This window comes from Rhopilema esculentum, unplaced genomic scaffold (genome assembly GCF_057945365.1).
Source record: "Rhopilema esculentum isolate cy_ngs unplaced genomic scaffold, ASM5794536v1 HiC_scaffold_23, whole genome shotgun sequence".
NCBI lineage: Eukaryota > Metazoa > Cnidaria > Scyphozoa > Rhizostomeae > Rhizostomatidae > Rhopilema > Rhopilema esculentum.
In genome coordinates this window covers 779,073-797,243 of record NW_028300834.1, presented here as the reverse complement: position 1 = coordinate 797,243, position 18,171 = coordinate 779,073, and the positions used below count along the sequence as shown (strand labels likewise).

At 36.7% G+C, this 18,171-nt stretch overlaps 1 protein-coding gene across 1 annotated transcript in view; it reads right to left on the bottom strand.

The window, feature by feature from the left end:
• Positions 1-18,171, bottom strand: part of LOC148957518 (importin-4-like) — a 35,702-nt gene that overhangs the window by 6,257 nt on the left and 11,274 nt on the right. The window contains exons 17-29 of the mRNA XM_089115215.1: positions 17,698-17,771; positions 14,387-14,528; positions 13,854-13,924; positions 13,167-13,212; positions 12,666-12,724; positions 12,134-12,191; positions 11,918-11,997; positions 11,080-11,123; positions 10,593-10,704; positions 9,741-9,835; positions 9,268-9,345; positions 1,085-1,142; positions 298-403 (exon numbers count right to left, since the gene is read on the bottom strand). Coding sequence (XP_088971341.1) covers positions 298-403; positions 1,085-1,142; positions 9,268-9,345; positions 9,741-9,835; positions 10,593-10,704; positions 11,080-11,123; positions 11,918-11,997; positions 12,134-12,191; positions 12,666-12,724; positions 13,167-13,212; positions 13,854-13,924; positions 14,387-14,528; positions 17,698-17,771 — 1,023 coding nt within the window. The remainder of the gene's footprint in view (positions 1-297; positions 404-1,084; positions 1,143-9,267; positions 9,346-9,740; positions 9,836-10,592; positions 10,705-11,079; positions 11,124-11,917; positions 11,998-12,133; positions 12,192-12,665; positions 12,725-13,166; positions 13,213-13,853; positions 13,925-14,386; positions 14,529-17,697; positions 17,772-18,171) is intronic.

Sequence of the window (18,171 nt, the reverse complement as noted above, 5' to 3'; positions counted from 1 at the left end):
ACGTCCCCTGTTTAGATTTACCTATGTTTACCTTCACTGTTTGTTTTCACATCTTGTATAGAAGCTATGTTGTTTTGTGATCTTACTATAAGTCATAAGATTTTCTCGTATCTTTTTTATAAATATTTGTCATTTTGCCTTTATTTTAATACGAATCCATGAAACTTTAAAAGCATATGTCAGGAAGACTAATGGGATATAATGGGAAAAGCAGCCTCGAAAAAGGTGCAAATAGCAGTAACAATACAATTTGGTGACCTCTTTACATTGAGGTAAAAGACAGAAACGCTCTCATACCTGGAGAAAAATCTGATGAACCCTTTTTCTTTAAGGCTGTATATAGAACACTGGACATGGCTGCACAGGACATTATTGAAGCTTTCCTCAAGCCAACATTGGGGTCCTTGAAGTTTCAAAAACGAGACATATTAGTTTACTTTAGATATTATTTTATAAATGAAGATGCTAAACAGCTGATATACGTTTCAGTATAAAAAAAATAGAAAAAAACCAAGTTAAAAACCATAATGCCAAAAAACAATGAATGCAGAATTCACTTGATAAAAAAATAAGAATAAGAGCAAGGCCTGTGCAACAAATATGTTAAACCAACTTGAAACAAAATGGGGGGAGGGATGAAAAAAAGGACATACATAAACGAACCATTGCATTTTCTTCTTAATAGCAGATACTTTGAAAGATTGTATTTGAATTAAAAGAAGAAACATAGATATATGGACCATAAATATGAAGTATGGCTACTAATTTAGAAACTTGTAACCAAAAATTGCTTTAAACAAAGGGTTACAACCTTTGCAAGCCTATTTGCCGAGTTATAGCTGGAGATAAGTATAAAAATGGGCAAAAAAGAGACTTCTTTCCAAAGTGGTTGTTTCCTCTATTAAATGCAAATTCAATCAGCTTAAAATTCCTTCAAAACCTTAAAATCATAATGCTAAACCAAAGTATACTCTCAGAAATTCATTGTTAGGTATAATTGGGAATATCCTCGAAATCTTTAAAAAAATTCTCAAAGTGTGAGAAGGAGAGACCAAATTTGGGTTATAAAAGGAGGAAAACTTACATCGACAAACAAGAAGACTTCATTGAAACACTCTTCTATGTATGGCAGAAACTCCTCTCTGCAAAAAAGGAAGCATAAAGGATGATATTGCTATAAAGAAGCAAAACAATTTGACAAACAAAATAAACATCATATGCAACTGTTCTTGGTTTCAATAAATAATACACAGACAAAATAATTGTGGTTTCATACAAGCCGCAAAATAACTTTCCTGTACTTCACAGAGATCGAGCGAAGTAATTATCAAAACAAGAGCTTATTATAAAAACAGCAGGTTGCTAGCTAAGTACAAATTTAGCAACAGTTAACATGATATTGACTGTTTAAGGGCGGTATTGTGATCCAACAGTGACACAGAATTTGTAACTGAGCTATTATCTTGGGTACCAGCGCCTCAGAGAGTCAAAGTATTAAGAACGGGCAATGCGAAGGAGAATTGGAAAGGAAAGTTCGCAATTCCCCATTCTTAACCCTTGACTCTCTAAAAAACTGGTACCCAGGGTTCTGAATTATAATAAAGTAAAGAAGAAAAGGAATTGGATAGACAATTTATCCAGATAAATAGACTTTTTCATTTAAAGGTATACGAGTAAATATCTTCTGTCAAGTTTCTCACAATGTAAGCAAAGATCTGCTCGTTAGAGGTAACCGGATCTTGAGTCTTAAAGGAGTTGCCGTTGGCTGTATAAAAACTCAGTTGCCCTTATTTTTAGGCAGTTTTCTTAAATTTAGCAATTCAATTCAAACAATCACGTGGTATCGATTGTCGTAAATTCTGACGTCAAGTGCCATTCCAATCAAGCCAAAATGTGACGTCAGATGAAAGTCCTTCTTTTCAACCGATCAAATGTGGCAGATAACCAATCAATCTCAAATCAAGAGTGAAGGAAGATGGCACAAAGCGGGATACCTTGCTATCGATGCGACAAGCGACTGTATTTTGAAACGAGCACCGAACTAAGGCACCACTTGAAAACTAAACACACGGAGATCTTCTCTGACAGGGGTGAGTATGATTTGGTGTGTAAAAATTGGATTAGGCTCTATTAGGCTCAGAAAACGTAAGGACTATCACCTAAACAGAAGATTATCCTTGTTTTCTAGCTTTCTTTAGTATCATGAATATTTCTAAAACTGCTTATATTGCAGGGCAAAATGATCAAAACACAGATGAATGGGTGCCAAAACACAAAGAATTTGAAGAGTCTAAGTTGGAGAAAAAAATGGAAACTGGTTTCGAAAATATCGCAAAGTTGCAGCAAGACAGCGTCGTAAAAAGCAGAACGATAGCAAAACTTGAAGAGTCATTAAGAATGGCCAAAGCTGAGAACGGTAGGCTAGAAAACACATACAATGATTTGCGCAAGCAGCTCAAAGAAGAACGCAAAAAGTACCAAACATTTGAGGAGCAAAACACAAGGAAATTCAAAATGAAGACCTCACAAATGCAGGAAAAACTGAGGGAAGTTGAAAAGATTAACAAGATTTTATCGGAAGAGAAAACTTTCTTGAAAGGCCGAGTGGATGAGATGGTGAAGAGGGAAAACGACAGCACGGACGCAGATCGACTGAAACTTGCAGAAGAACAATTAGAAGAATCACAAAGACAACTGACTGACAACGAGCGACTGACAGCAGAAAATAAACTGGAAATGGAGAAACTAGAGCAAATCATCCAAAACTCGAATGAAACTATTGTGGATCAAAGAAAAGACATCTCAGATTTGCAGCAAGAAAATCATCTGTTACAGGCAGAAAATGACGATTTGTACAAAACAAATCGAGATTTGGATGAAAGAATGAAGGAGAAAAATAAAGAGCATCAGCTGCAGTTTGAGGAGCTGAAGAGCAAAAATACAAAGTTGACAGTGGAGCTAAACGAAATGAGAGACAAAGTACTCGAAGTTGTCAGTGCAAACAAGAGGTGTCAGGATGAACTTGCTCAAGAGGTTTACGCAAGAGAAAATTGCGAACAGCAACTTTACGAAGCAAGAGAGGAGGCGGTTGACCTGAGAGCTAGGGTAGATCTACGAGAGGTCAGAATAAGGGAATACGAAAATAAATTTGAACTCATGCAAACAGAGATGGTATTGTTACGGAAGGATGTACTTAACGGCGAGGACAATGAAAGTTTGAGAGCCAAAAAGCTCGAACTTCTATACGGAAATGAGCCACAAGATGAACGAGAAAGAATATTTTCAGCCAGTTCAGCGAGTGAGGTTGAAGGGCAAAGATTGAATGATAGAAAATATGGTAGAGTGAGAGACGGACAAGAGTTAAATGCAGGATACGACGAAACGAACATTCCTGAATTTGGGAACACTCCTACAAACAAGAAAAATGGAAATGACGAAGCAATCGGCTGCTTAATGTATAAAGTTGGTTATCTTGAGAACTTGTGTCTGGAGAGCAAGCAACAAATTGACTATTTACAATGTACTTTCCACAATTTAGTGACAAAAATTGGCGAAAGTGCGAAGACGTACCGCGACAAATGTGACACTCAAGAGGATATGTATGATGAGACACGAGATTACAGAGAGCATAAGCATTTGCAAATCGAGCATATTTGCGCAGAATGCAAATCGCTGCAAATCAGTATCCTTGAACTTGAGGCAGTAACCAAGCACCTTGCTGACAAAGTCGAGCAACTTGAAGACAAGGTTACTAATCAAAACGAGGCGACATTTCAAAACAAGGTATGCTTTTCAATTTTTCATGTTACAAAATAGCCTCGTTTGCAAAATATCAAAATAAAGCAGCGCATATTCAGTTGAACAAATAATTTGAAAAGTTCAGGAGTAAAAGAAATAATAACAAATGGAAACTAAAGGGAAAATCTTGGGAAAGTTGTGTTGACACATGAATGAAAAGAGAGTACAGGGTAAAAACGATAAACTATTTGCAATATTTGCAAACACCATTATATCAGAATAACTAAAGGGTGAAATTCACTGTTTTTACGATGACAAAAAAGTGATTCCAATGTAAAAATCTGTAAATACTTTGAAAACAAAAAATAATTTTCGGCGGATAAACATCGTCGAAATCTCGGACAACTTTTCAGAATTTCGTCATGAAAAAAATTCGTCTCATTATGAATTTTATCGAAGAAAATTTGTTCAAATATTTGTCCGAAATTTTTTGTAGCTAAGGTACTATGTGGCCTGGGATAAATACCAGCATCAGTTTCGAAGATTTCGACCGCAGTTTAATATAAGCGTATACTGGAATTGGAAATATTAAGTAAACCTTTTAAGGAAAAAGATAGAATTTAAGTTTCCATGTCGACGTCTTTGGAGATTTTACACGAAAAGTCACCTATATGGTTAACTGGGATTTGCACTATAGATGGAAACTTTTGTCATCAAAAACCAATCTATTTTCTTTTCGTCGCTCTCTGCTAATTACTGGTGCTGTGGTGTGTATGTCATCTACTTGTACATTTAAAGTGTGCATTAACTGCACTGTTGTCAACAAGAAATAAAGCTTCTCATTAAAGGCCTTTATTTCTTCATAACTAGGATATACAAGACAGAACATTGGCATGCTCGGAGTCTAAGGCTGATCGTGAAAAGAGCAAAAGACGAGTTTCATTTTCTACTAGTCAGACATTGTTTGATGCCGACGGAAGTAGATGCAGCAGAAAGGAAAATCCGGTTGCATCAATAGATGACAGGGTAAGCAATTGCAGCGTTAATACCAACAATATGTCAAGCATAACTTTACGAAACCTCCAGGAAAGACAATCCAGTCGTCAAGATTTTCCCAGCGACCAAAGATATGACAGTCCTATAGAACACTTCTCAGGGAAGGGATTTACAATAATAAAGGATTCACTTAATGATTTGTCTGTAATAACACCGCAGAATGATTCACTGGAGCACATGAAACTTCTTCTAGAAGGGGCAAATGGAAATGAGGAAAGCATCAAGGATCTTTTGAAATTCAACAGCGATCATTCAACAGCATTCTGCAAGAAACGTAGCTCCCGCTTCGAATTCCTTGATGTAGATGAAGAAGAGGAAATAAAAGAGGAACTCAATAACATGGCAAGCAAAAGAGAACTTGGGGTGATTGAAGAAGATACGGTAAAGGAAATCGGTATCGACAATATCGATGCAGAAGTTCACCATGATGGTCAAATGGGTCTGTTTACGGAAACGGGCCTACAATGTGACGCACACAAGGACTCACACATGAATCTAAAATCTGCCCAAGGTAAGGTTTGTTGTTAATATTATATCAAATCAGTAATAGGATCCGATAACATTAGTTGATTGAATTAAAGTTTTGTGCATTCAAGATTTATTCCTCTTCAATTACAATATCAAGAGAGCTATAATGAGTGTCAAGAAAATTACATAGATTGGTTAAGAAATTGAACTCAAGACCGTAGTTACGTTTTGCAAAAACTGGCACCCAAGAATTTTGCAGTGACTGTTGGTTGTTAAATGAACTGCATGGTTGTTCAAATTTCAATTCAATGCAAATGTAAACATGATATCTCAATGGGCTTCTTGTATAAGGATGCATTACACCTGGCAAAAATTGTAGAAGTTTCTAGGTTAAATGCATATCTTAAGTTGAGGAAAAGATCGACCCTTCTTTACTTTATAATCGCAGTTGAGGAAAAGATCGACCCTAAATCAAGAGGCCTTGCAAGTGACCGAGAATTTGAACGCTTCTTGAACATGAACTCTGGTTGGTCTTTTGAGAAGGGCAATGATAGCGTTTACAATAACAGCAAAACAAGCCTTAAATCAAACGAGAAGGTGTACAAGGATTCCGGTATCTTCCAGTCAGAAAGCGAGTCAATTTCGGAACAGAGCAAACATGAACACGAGTATGGAAGCGAAAATAATATCGGCCTTAACAAGAAAGACTTTGATGAAAACATAACAGACCCATCTGACAATCCTAGAAATAGCGAGAACTCGGAGGGAATCAGTTGTTTAGACCGATCAGATGAGCCATCCTTTGCTGACAAACTTGCAAAAGGCTACATTTCTTCGCTTGATAACGTACTCAGCGATGATGCAAATGAAACCTACATGAAGTATGTCAATCAACATGCCACTGAGGTTAGAAGACATTCGGAATTCGTGCGCAACAGTAGAGCAGTAGCAATGCCTTCTATTCGAAAACATTCATTAGACGCCAAGAAGGACCAGCAAAATCAAAACAAAAATGTATTAACGTTCGGCAATGCAAACGATTTTATCAAAAGCGATATGTATAATTGGAGCATTCAGGGCAGAAAGAAAACTAACGATGAAAGAATGAATAAGAGCTCCTATACTGACCAACAAACCCATCAGCAAAGGCTGAATGTCACAAATTACAGGGGAAATCTACAAAATGATAGTGCAAAAAACGGGAACAGAAATTTAGAAGGTAAGCTTAGAAAAGTTCCAATTGTTTCTTTTAATTGCAAAAGGAATACAAAAATTAACCAAAATCTTTAAAAGTAGCAATGAAATTGCTTTGATGAAAAATACAGTTCGAGAGATCAAATATTAAAAAACGGAAAAATTTGCTAAAAAGAAGGAAATTTCTTTGAATTAGATTTTACAGAAAGAATACCCTCTCCAAAAGGGCACAAGGTTTTGGAATTTGTCTATGGAATTTGGAACTATCTCTTAACTGTACATGAGATTTTTTGTAACTCAAAATAAAAGTTTTTATGTCCTAGACGTGAAGTTTGTAACTCAACGGGCTGGAGTGTAGGATACATTTTGTTGATAAGTGCATCTTTAATGGCGACAGGTTTTGACAATAGAAGCAGAAATGACTCCTTTGATTTATTCTTGCTTAAAACATTCAATCCACTTAAATTTGCAGATGTGTCTGACCAAAATAACGAGTGCGGAACAATCGATTACGAAAGTAGGCCTAATTTTGCAATGGAAATTCTCAAAAGAAAGAATCTAGATTCCGAGTTGAGACGGGAAGTGCTGGCTAAAGAAGCATCAGACAATGCAGCAAAACCTCGAAAGCTTTCGATTGGAGAGCTTGACATGAAGCGAAAGAAAGCAAGCGACCAGGCCAAGAATCTTCATAAGCAAGTAAGATCTGACAGAGACGGGAGGACAGATGCAATGAAAGAATTGGCTGAGGCAGAAACAGAGGGTAAAATGCTATCTGCTTTGAGACAACAACATAAAAACAGATCATATCCAGACAGCCCTAAAACAGATAATGGATTTTTAAGCAAGTGGCTTTCAGATGAGGTAACGTCTAGAAATAATTATGACAATCAGGGTGTTTTCCAATAACTACCTTTTTTAACATTTATTTTACCATCATTTCGTTAGATGGATGTTTATACTGCCTATTAACAAGGATGTTTATACTGCCTAAAAGCAAGCGAGAAGAATGGTGGATGGATCACTAGAAACCAATAAAGTGATAGGTAGAAGCAGAAAACAATGTATCTTCTTACGTATATATGAATATTTTTACTATAGGAAAAATCGAAATATATTGATGGAAAACCAGGATACAGACCAGGTGCCATTGAAGCAATAAAATCAAACATGCAGTCAGATAGTGACTTAGAGACAGACTTTGAAGATATTTTCTTTGGAGCTGATGACGGCAATACAGGTGACGGGAATTCATCAGATTTCCAACTGATGGATTATCTCAAGCGTATTCTAGATGGACGGCAACGTCAATCACTGGAAAGGATGCCATCACAATGCAGCAGGTATGACTTTTCCTGGTTGTAAATTTGGTATTAAATCACCAAAAAGCCATTCAGTGATTATCTTAGCTGCAAATTAAATTATCAAGGATGGTTCAGTGGTTAGGTCGTGGACTGCAGAGCCAAAGGAATTGGGTTCAATTCCCTACCACGACCAAACTCTCACTTAGAGCAGGGAGAATCGCCAGCTTTCTGTTATTCCAGACATAGGAATTACGAAGTGCGGCCACATCGAGAGGATGGACAAGAGCACTGCTTAATGAACACTGCTTCTCAGTGTCCTGAAACTACCTTAGGAAGCTAGGTAGCAGCATATGAACAATGGGTATACAAAGAGCCCATAGGAACTTTGAAATTCTGTCCCTAAATATATGCTTAATAGCTATTTGCTTAATAGAAGGAAGAAGATGACGTGAACAATTCACACGAATAGAGATGTCAAAGGTCCTAAAAATTCAGTTTCGAAAGTGAAGTGTCAGTACAAGTACCTAGCTCTATTGGAAAATGGTTCTAAAAAAATTAAAATCTTTTTCAAAAAATAATATTCGTTGAAGTTCAATTCCATTTGATTTTCTTCATTTTTCAGTTCACATATGTCACGCCAGGGAGATGGTGACTACTTCCTTCAACGAGAGTCAACAAACACGCTCAATCTTTCCAAAACTAATGTGGACACCCCAAACCATGTTTATCTGGCATCAAATACCGGGCATAGAGGGGATTATGATGAGCAAACTTGCGATGATACTTTTGGAAAACAAATAAACCATGCGACCCATGTACGTCAATCGCCCAACCAAAAAATAGCAGCATAAGCTGGTTTCAAGGAGAACGAATAAATTAATTATCAAAATGAGGAACGTAGATGCTTAAACTAGTAAAAATAACATAAACAGCTTTCTTGGTGATTAATTCTCTGTAAATGATTTCTAAAACAGTAAAGTATTTAAATTGAAATTTAAAATGATGTTTCATATCTTTGAATTAGAGAAATGGTGTTTAAAATTTTGTCGTTTCCTAGCTGCGCAAGGGCATTTGGTCGAGTGCTTAGAGCACAAGGTGGCATCAGAGGAAATGCCGAGAGGCCATAAGACATCTAAGTAAATACCTCTTTCTTAGGAGCACAATCTCGGTCTAGCCTAAGAAAAACCGGGCACATAAAATGGAGATTCGTATGCATTAGATAAAGTTGTCCCACTCTCTGCGAGGGTGTTGTCTGACATCCCCTCTTCTTTCCTAAAAAGAACTAGTGAGCTTATAATTGTTCAAACATCTATTCTCATCAGCAACTTGGTAAGAGAATGAGGCGAGCATTTTGTAATTCCATGCCGACCTACCCATAGTTTTGGTTGCATTGTTTTGAAGTATCAGGACATTTATTGATAATTCCAGGTTTTCAACGTTCTAAAATGATATGTAGAAAACCAATGATAAATTCTGAAGGAGGATTGATAGTTTAGGCAAAGAAACTTACTCTGTCTCTTCAGCAATTTCGCTGATTGAGTTGCAAGTATCTTCCTTTTCATCGATGTAGGCGTTTTCGACAGTATACCTGAAAACAGATGTATATTGCGTAAATACAGGACGTTTCTACGTATACAGAACAAGGGCACAAGCTATTCTGTAGTGCTGGCTTAATGACAGATATCAATGACAAATATTCAACAAGGATAGGAAAAACCCTTTTTAAATGTTTCAACCTCCAAATTGAATGAATTCTCACAAAAACCCCGACTAGGTTAACAGGAGTTTAAGAGGATCTTGAAGCTAATGTTTTCCAAACCTCGATTATACAGCTAGAAAACAAGGGAACGAAAAAATAATATCGACTGCCTGAACTTGACATATCTAAAAGCTCCGTCTAGGTTTCTGGGAATCTTACCTGGCTACATTGACCAACAATATTTTACAAAAAAATAAAAATTAAGAAATCATGAATAGGTTTACCCTTCTTCGTCATCGTCTTCCTCTCCTCCATCACCTTCTCCTCCAACTAAGTCGTCTTCAAGAAGAAATGAAGGCTCGTCTTTGAGTGGCACGCTCTGCAATTCAGTAAAAATATTGCTGGAAGAAGCGATGAGCGTAAAAACTATAAAAAAAATTTCAAAATGTTGACATCATTGAGCCCATTGTAACTAGACATCTTTCAGCTCATTGGGACATATAATTCTAATACAATTTTCCTAAGACAGCAGCTGCAGAGTTAACTGGACCAGAGTCCCACTGTAAGCTGCTAATCTTTTTGGTTGATTAACAGATCCTTCAAGATATAACTATAGTTCTCAATATTTTTGCAAAAACACCTAAATTGTTCGTATAATGCAAGAAACCGTATATCAACACCTTTAACCAGCCAGGCTGGAGATACCTTTGGAGAGAAAGAATCTATTTATCTACAGCATTGTTGGGAATGTATTCATTTCGAGGGGACAGCCCATTCAAATGCTTCCATTCAGTTTTCTGTAATTTTTGAGGCTGCAGCCATACCGCTAGTCATTTTGAGACTGGAAATTGAGATCTTTTTTATTACAATCAATAAATTTATAATAACTTTTGACAAAAATACGAAATAAAGTACAAATTACAAACTTACAAGAACTGCAAAACAGTAACAGCAGAGTAGTCTAATGAGTCACAAAAAGCTTTCTGCATCTATAAGTTCAAATACCCAAATAATCCATGCTTCGAGCGACAGTTTAAAAAACAAAGACAAAACAACACTAACAGCAATGTTGAATACTTTACGACTTCAAATATTAAGAGAGAGATTACAAAGGACAAAAGTATCCGAATATGTACCATGAATCCTTCAGTTGACTTGAGTGACTCAATCATCTTTGGTACTATTTTGCTCAAGTATTTGCTCATATCTTTCTTCAGTATTGTTGATAGTGACGCAAAAAGGGCATACCTTGAGAATAAAAGAAGAACTTGTAAACAACAGCAGGAATTTTGCTTAGCTTAATAATAAAGGTTTATCTACCAAGCTACCATTTATCAACTATCCTCCGATTGCATCTTTCAATAAAAAATTTTGTCAACGACAGAAGCCTTTGCAAATTATCTAGCACCTGGGTTCTGGGTTCGTTATTCATGAATATGTCATTCAATCGTACAAACAGAACCATCTTGAATAGAAACTTGAATAAGAATCGAGACGTTCGATCGTGTATCGTGAGATGTTTTTAAATTGCAGAAAAATCAGTGAGGCTTTGAGTTTAATCTCAACAAACTATGAAAACACAGCTAGGGATGTGACCTCATGCTCTGAAAGCAACTGACTTACGTGCATCTTCTGATGTCAGGGTCATCACAATCTTCCACTAGTGCCTGTCAATGAAACGAGTTTAGGGCTTTTTTACATAACAATGTTATGAATGTCGTTGAAAATTTTTCGTATTCCTGTAATACAAAACATCATGAAAGGAAATCTAATAGCTCGGCCACCTTGCTGACAGATGGAAAGGTTCTAGATGAGCCACAGGTGAGGTAAAATACATGCCTTAGTGTTGTGACGGAATCTTAGCAATAAACATATTGCAAAGACAGTCAACTCGGGGGAAAAATCCAAAAACCATACTCGGTTCTAGAAAATCCAGAAATGCAGTGCCAATTTTCCGAAAAATCTCCTCCCCCTCCCTTTCTCTGAGGGCGAATCGTTCCCCTTCCAAAGAAAACAAATCATTATAGTTTTCAGACTTTCTCCAATTAGCTCCTGAGGAAAAGACCTTGAGGCATTACTAAAATGTAATGTCTTGAAAAGCACACACTAGGAAGAGGAACATAAGACCAAAATTTGTGGGGGAGGGGCCTAAATATCTATATTTTCTGACAAGGGAGTGCTAGCAAATCGGTGTGAAAGAATGGAAATATTCTCGCCGATAGAATGTCCTATTGTTGTCAGAGACTAAGCAGAACAACCTAGCTAAATGCCCGTTGCCTTGGTCAACAAATATATCTGTTCGATACAATTTAATTTCATAACTTCAGACGATGAAAACTACAACAACCCTTTGATCTTGCGCTACTAAGTGATATGGTAAGTTCCTCTCATTCTTGGGCTGCATTATTCTATCCTTCTACATTGCCGCAAAATCAATTTAAGATTTTAAAACATATCATACCATTCCCAGTTGTAAGCACTCTTCCGCCATGCATCTAAAGTTGTCTTCGCCAATATTACGTGCAACAGCACCAAGAGTATCTGCAAAGGGACAAAACAAAAATAAATAACAAGCATAGATAAACCCTATTGAATTGTGCATGTTATGTACGGCTCAATTTGGAAGAAAAGTGACGTGAAAGCTTATTTAAGCGTCTAAAAAAGCTGATTGATATACCAATTGCTTGGGCTTGAAGACTTGATGTTTCGTATGTGGCCGGCTCTTGTAGAAAACCCTACAATAAAAAGTAGATTCACTACAGGTCGCTACAAGGATGAAGAACCTGTAAAAGCTTTACTACAAACAAATATATATGTACATAAAATAGTTATTAAAAGCAGAAACAGCCCATCTTAAAACTCCACCAGTCGTGAGAATGGTGTCCAATTATGTTAAAGAGTGACGGGAGATTGGGAATAAATAAAGAAACAGGTCCACCCAATCTGAAACTTGTGATATTTAAATTCCATAGATCTTAATATCGACAAATCTACAACCAACAGTGTTTTTGCAGAGAGGAAGCCCAGATTTGGTCTTCTCCGAAGGAATAAAGATAATATTAACAGCACTTAAGCAACAGAGCTTTCCATGGAGTTCTGGCAGGAATTACAGGTTAGGAACTAGCTGTTTCTTCTTGTAACTTTTTCATGAATAATTAGGACTTTGCGATTGAGCGTAAGACATTTTTTGCACAGGAATCTTTGGGTACCTTTAAGTGGTCCATAATGTGAGGAAAAAAGGGCAGTAGAAGATCTTTTGCTGACGTAGCTGCAAGAGAAATTTATCGCCTTAAAATTTTGACCGTCTTCAAAGATATCACGATTTCAGATCGCAGTAAAAAAATTGACAAAAATAAATTGCTTCTTCAACGCAAAGTCTAATCTGTGTATCATATCAACTTTAACTAATGTCATTCATTTAATGTACATTGTGTTTACAGACATCCAGCACAATGTTGAGATGCCATTGAAATTTGTACGTTAGGAGAATATGTAATAAAATAATATGGAAAGCAGTACAGAAAAAGACAAAAACACAGGTCTTCGCACGTGTTTTGTAGTCAATAATCAAGTTAGAACCCATTTATTTTGATAGCAAAAATATAATTAATAACTTGGTTGGGGCATCTCTCAGAAATTCAAGTATGACAATACTCATTCCAAATTTGAGAATAAAGCAAAATTAGATAACAAAAAGAAAATTATCTTACCTAAAGACCCAATAGCGCTTATTGCAAGCTCGGTGGCATAAAGACCCTGGGGAGAAAAGAGGTTTTAAAAAGAAATGGATTACCACAGAGAAAATAATATGCAGGTGATGAGCTTGGGATATTCAACAGTCCTGTGCTGATAGTAAAATTTCACAATGCAATTTTTTAGCCTTACAGGGCCTTAAAAATTCTTTGAAAATTGCACCTGATGGCGTAGTGAAGTCGTTTAAAGGGAAAAAAGAACAGGTGATTGGAAATCATTCATTATTGATCATAAAATAATAGTTAAAGGTTTGAGATGTTTCAAAGAGAGAGAATGGCCAAATAGAAAGAAAACGTATCAAGTGTGTGGTTCCTTCTCGATTAATTCATTTACTGGAAGGACAGAAGTGGTTGCCTACAACCTTGGACAGACCATGTTGAGATTTCACCCCCCCCCCCCCCCCTCCCTCCTCCCAACAGCTCAATATTGATATCGCTGTTATTAATTGGCGTACACCTCAACATTGAATGGGGGAGGGGGTATAGGCTGGACCATGCATGCGCGCTGTCGGGCACGTATTTAGGGTTTATCTTAGCGGCTCTGTCCAAGATTGTAGCATTGTGCATTTATCAATGCGAGTATATATATATATCTTAAACCACTTGCCATTGAACATCTCTAACTAAGAAAAATGTATCAAATACCTTTGAAGATTTAATTGTGTTGAGAAATGTTTCCACCAGTGAGTTTAGATAGAGGGTAATTATTGACCTCTCTAGAACAGAAAACATCAAATAAATGAACTTGAAAGGCTGAAAAAGACACAACTGAATAGAGAAAGAAGTCAAGATAGTTAAACCCTTCGATCCTTTGGCCTTGAACAATCAATCGAATTGGCCAATCAGTAAGTGCAGTACCACTCACACGCTTATTGATTGCCCAATAGTTGACAGATGGATGGCTTGAGCCACTTTAGTATCTGTCCTATGCCTATAACAAGTGTATTATTTGTGGAATCCGAAAGAGCTCTTTTTGCATGGCATTCTTTACAGTGCTCGCTATAAAAAATGACTTATTTCCTTTTGAGTTAACCCGACAGCAAGAACCAGATCTTCAAAAGATCAGATATTGCGTATGGTAATATCTTAGAGAGAAGATTGCACTTTGTGCTAAATTCAAGATGTCAGAATGAAAACAAGTGGAACCGATTTGATCCAAAAAGAAATTTTCAGCATACCCAAATTTTCGCAAAGTGACTCTAAGGCATAAAATGTCCGAGTTAGTGTTATTCTTTGTTTTAGGTCCTGGCTCATCAGCGTGTTTTGCATTTGCACCAGAAGCGCTGGAATAATGTCAGCGTGGTATTTGTTCATGTCCTCCTTAAATGGAAAACAAATAAACATGGTCAAGACTTCTACTCAAAATTTAAGCAATGGTTAAAATACTTAAGCTAAAGGGGTTTCGTTGGAAAGACGAACAAAGAAAGTCTCTGAAGAATGAGGCCATCCTTCCTTCTGGAGTCGAAATGCATATGCATGGAAAGAAGTCATTACTATGCACGCTCCTTGACTCATTGACTTATTTGTGAATCATTCACTCCAAAAATGTCGTCGAAGTTAAGAAAGCATATCAAATTGGGAATTTTTTCACAAAATTTACAACTTTGTCGGATTCAATTGGCGCCGTACATTTTTCCTGTAGAGCAGCTCAGCTCGAAATGGCGTTAGCGTAGAATCCAAGCCCTTTTCCCCGATCCTTAGCAATTGTTATAGGATCGTGGTTTGATTGGAGCAGGGGTGCTTCATTTCGTAAGAAGCTTCGTTACATTACGGGACCCCTGCATTGGTGCCTTCTTTGTGAGCGTAACATTTGGCTACAAGGTTTATTGTTGACTACTTACATCTAGAAAATCAGCTGGAATAAATTCTTTTAATAAGCGAGGTAGGTTTATTACTTTGTGAATTAGGTACTGGCTTAATTCGGCTTGTCTAAACACTGCTGAGTCCTAGTATGAAATTTACAAACTTAATTCAAAAGGAATCTCTCAATATTTAATTTCCTAATAATATTTATATTGGATGAACAACTATTTGAAGCAAAAAGTTTTTTGAAAATGAAATATAATCATTCAAATAAAATTTCTCGTTGTAAGTGATTTATTCAAATGATTACTGAATTCAACATTTACACGATCTAAGTTAGCAAGCATCGTCCAAAAAACAATAAAACATTGGCTTTTCAATTATTCTTCATTATTCAGTTTACATTAAAGAGCAAATTTATGCTTGCTCTTGTTGCAGTTAATTTTTTTAATTAGGCTTTCAAACTGCCAGTTTGGGGGTTTTGATTGGTTGAGGGTTTTGATTGGTTTATAGGTAAGTACAGGCCGCAAATACCATAAAGGTGGGAAATATCTCTTAGAAAAATCAAGATTGCTATTCAAGCCAATGAAAATAAAGATTGCGCGTAATCACGAGGGGAAATCTGCGATATTGCAAGAACACATATTCGTTATTCCTAGTGAATCACACCAGTGTGGTAAAGGTGTAAGTTAATCTGGGAAGAACAAGCGCGTTTCCGAGAGAGTTTCCAGATGACGGAAGAACATTTTTATTTCACTGTTGCAGGTAGCATCACAGCAGCGCTCTCAATCATTCTGAATGCTGTTGGTCTTTATATATTGTCAAAAGCAGATCTCAAAAGATCGAAACAATTGTTGATCATAAAAAATCTAAGTGTAAGTAATATTGTTTCATCAATTCACTGGCTTTTGCATGATGCAGTGGCAGTCTATGTATACCCGAATAACAGAGACTTGAATAACAGATTTATGTGCATCGTAATATCCGAATACTTTCGATGGATCTCTCTCACATTTCTCTTAACTTTCGACAGATTCATTGGTGCTAATTTCCCATTTCAATACAAAATTGTTGCCTCAGAGAAAAACATTTTCAGAGTGGCTATCGCAATTTGGATCTGCTGTACTTTTGGTTCTATTTATGCTGTTACGGTTCCAGCGGCCACCGGTAGATGTGACGTAGCCCTGATAGCTCTAGTACTTGATTCATTATTTTTTATTTTCTTTATCGTGACATACACAACAATATGTTGCCGTGTCGTAAAAAGTAAAGTCAGGAAGAACAGATCAGGCCCAAAAAATGGAAATCAAAAACTCTTTGGCGTTGTATTTTGGCTCCTAACGTGTTTCGTTTTTTTTGACATAGCTCCTGACATCGCTATAATTTGGAGACGTGCCTTTGACGTTGATCCTTTACTACACTTGGAAAATATATTTAGCATCTTTTACAGATTTAACGCTCTTGTCGATCCCTTGATCTACGTTTTTCTTCAACCACAAGCACGGAAAAAAGCAGCTTTCATGCTTGCATGTGCGTTTCATCGAAAGAGGTTTTGCGTGAACGATAACATGTAAAATATTGAGCTCGGGACGGAAAATATTGAACAAAAAGAGCTGCCAGCGCTTGGGGGCATTAACTGTAGGCCCTTTTTAAAAAAACATTCAAATTACAATACAACAACTCTGTAATAAGAGCATCAATTATGATGAAATTTTGCACTACGCAAAAAATATGTCATTACTATGCAAAATGAGCATCGGAGAGTTTCATAGGTAACAGCATTGTCATGTCATAGTGAGCGTTAGTAAAAACAGAATGTATGCCTGATAGAACATGCCTTATGCACGCTGGTGTCAATTTTTTAACGCCTTCATTTTATCATAAAAAGGTACATTGTATAATCAGATCAGAATTCATTTAAATTGTTGGTAGGAAGAAACGTCCATGTAAAATTTGGTGAATGCAGTTTTTTGGCATGCAAATTTTACTTAATGAAACAAGTCAGCATCATGTGGTAAAAGTAACGATCAAAAAGCAGACAGAATTCGACGTTATGGCCTTGGTAAAACAACAGCCATAACCATTACTTCTTCAAAGTCGGCAAACTAATGTTTTGATTCAAAATGAAAATTTTTAGCATGAGTGGTGAAGGCTATAATTGCTTGCTCAAAATGAATAATGAAAACGAAAGCGCATGCATGAAATTCTTCAATGTCAAAAATCATAATGAGTTCAGCTTGTGGAAATCATAAAGGCATCGTCAAGACATTGCTTATCGGCCTCCAAACAGACTAAAAAGACGAGCGGAAGTGAGCTTCAGGATGACGTCTTTCGAAGTTTCTAAGGCGGGGACAATGGACCTTGTGTGGTAAAAATGTACAACATTGGGCTTGCTTTTATTGTACAAAACAGGGCGGTTCTATACACCAAAGCGTATACAGTTCTGCCTACACGGCATCAAGCACTTTATGGCAGACCGGTATGTAACAATTCTCATTAAAATTGGGCTAGGTAAATTAAGCTTGAGCTGGTAAAATACTCTGCTAGACTGGCACAATATTTTATGGTCTGCTACGATTCCAACTTTGGCTCGAGAGAAATCAAGTACTAATAGACACAATACGTGAGATTTTGTGGAAAATTAACAACATTGTTAAAATATGCGAAAAGAAAGAAAACAGCCTACCTGAAAATGCTCTGCAAATTGACCAAGGGTAAAAAGAGCAGCATTTCGAACAATATATGAACCATCCGAAAGACCTACAACAAAAATTACACTCTTAAGAGGGGAAATTAAACATGGAAAATGGACCTTATCAGAAGCTATTAAACAAGATCATATCGAATATGCTTGAACTGATAAAAAAGTCTACTTTTGGGACAGCTTCACTTTAAAATTGTCACCCAGCAGAGTATTGTTAGTCTGGCAAATGTCTGGAGGAAAAACTGGAGTACTTAAGAATCAGGCTTCCGGAATATCACGGGGAAGATACGTTTGTGGTACTCTCAATGTGCTAGCGAAATGTTTAAGAAACTTTTTGACTTACATCTACACTCTATTTGACATACTGATTACTGAGCTGATTACTTGTAATAGTAATGCTGGAAAATGTTTTTGCTGAAAAATGTGTAGAGCACCAATAATATTATGATAAAACAA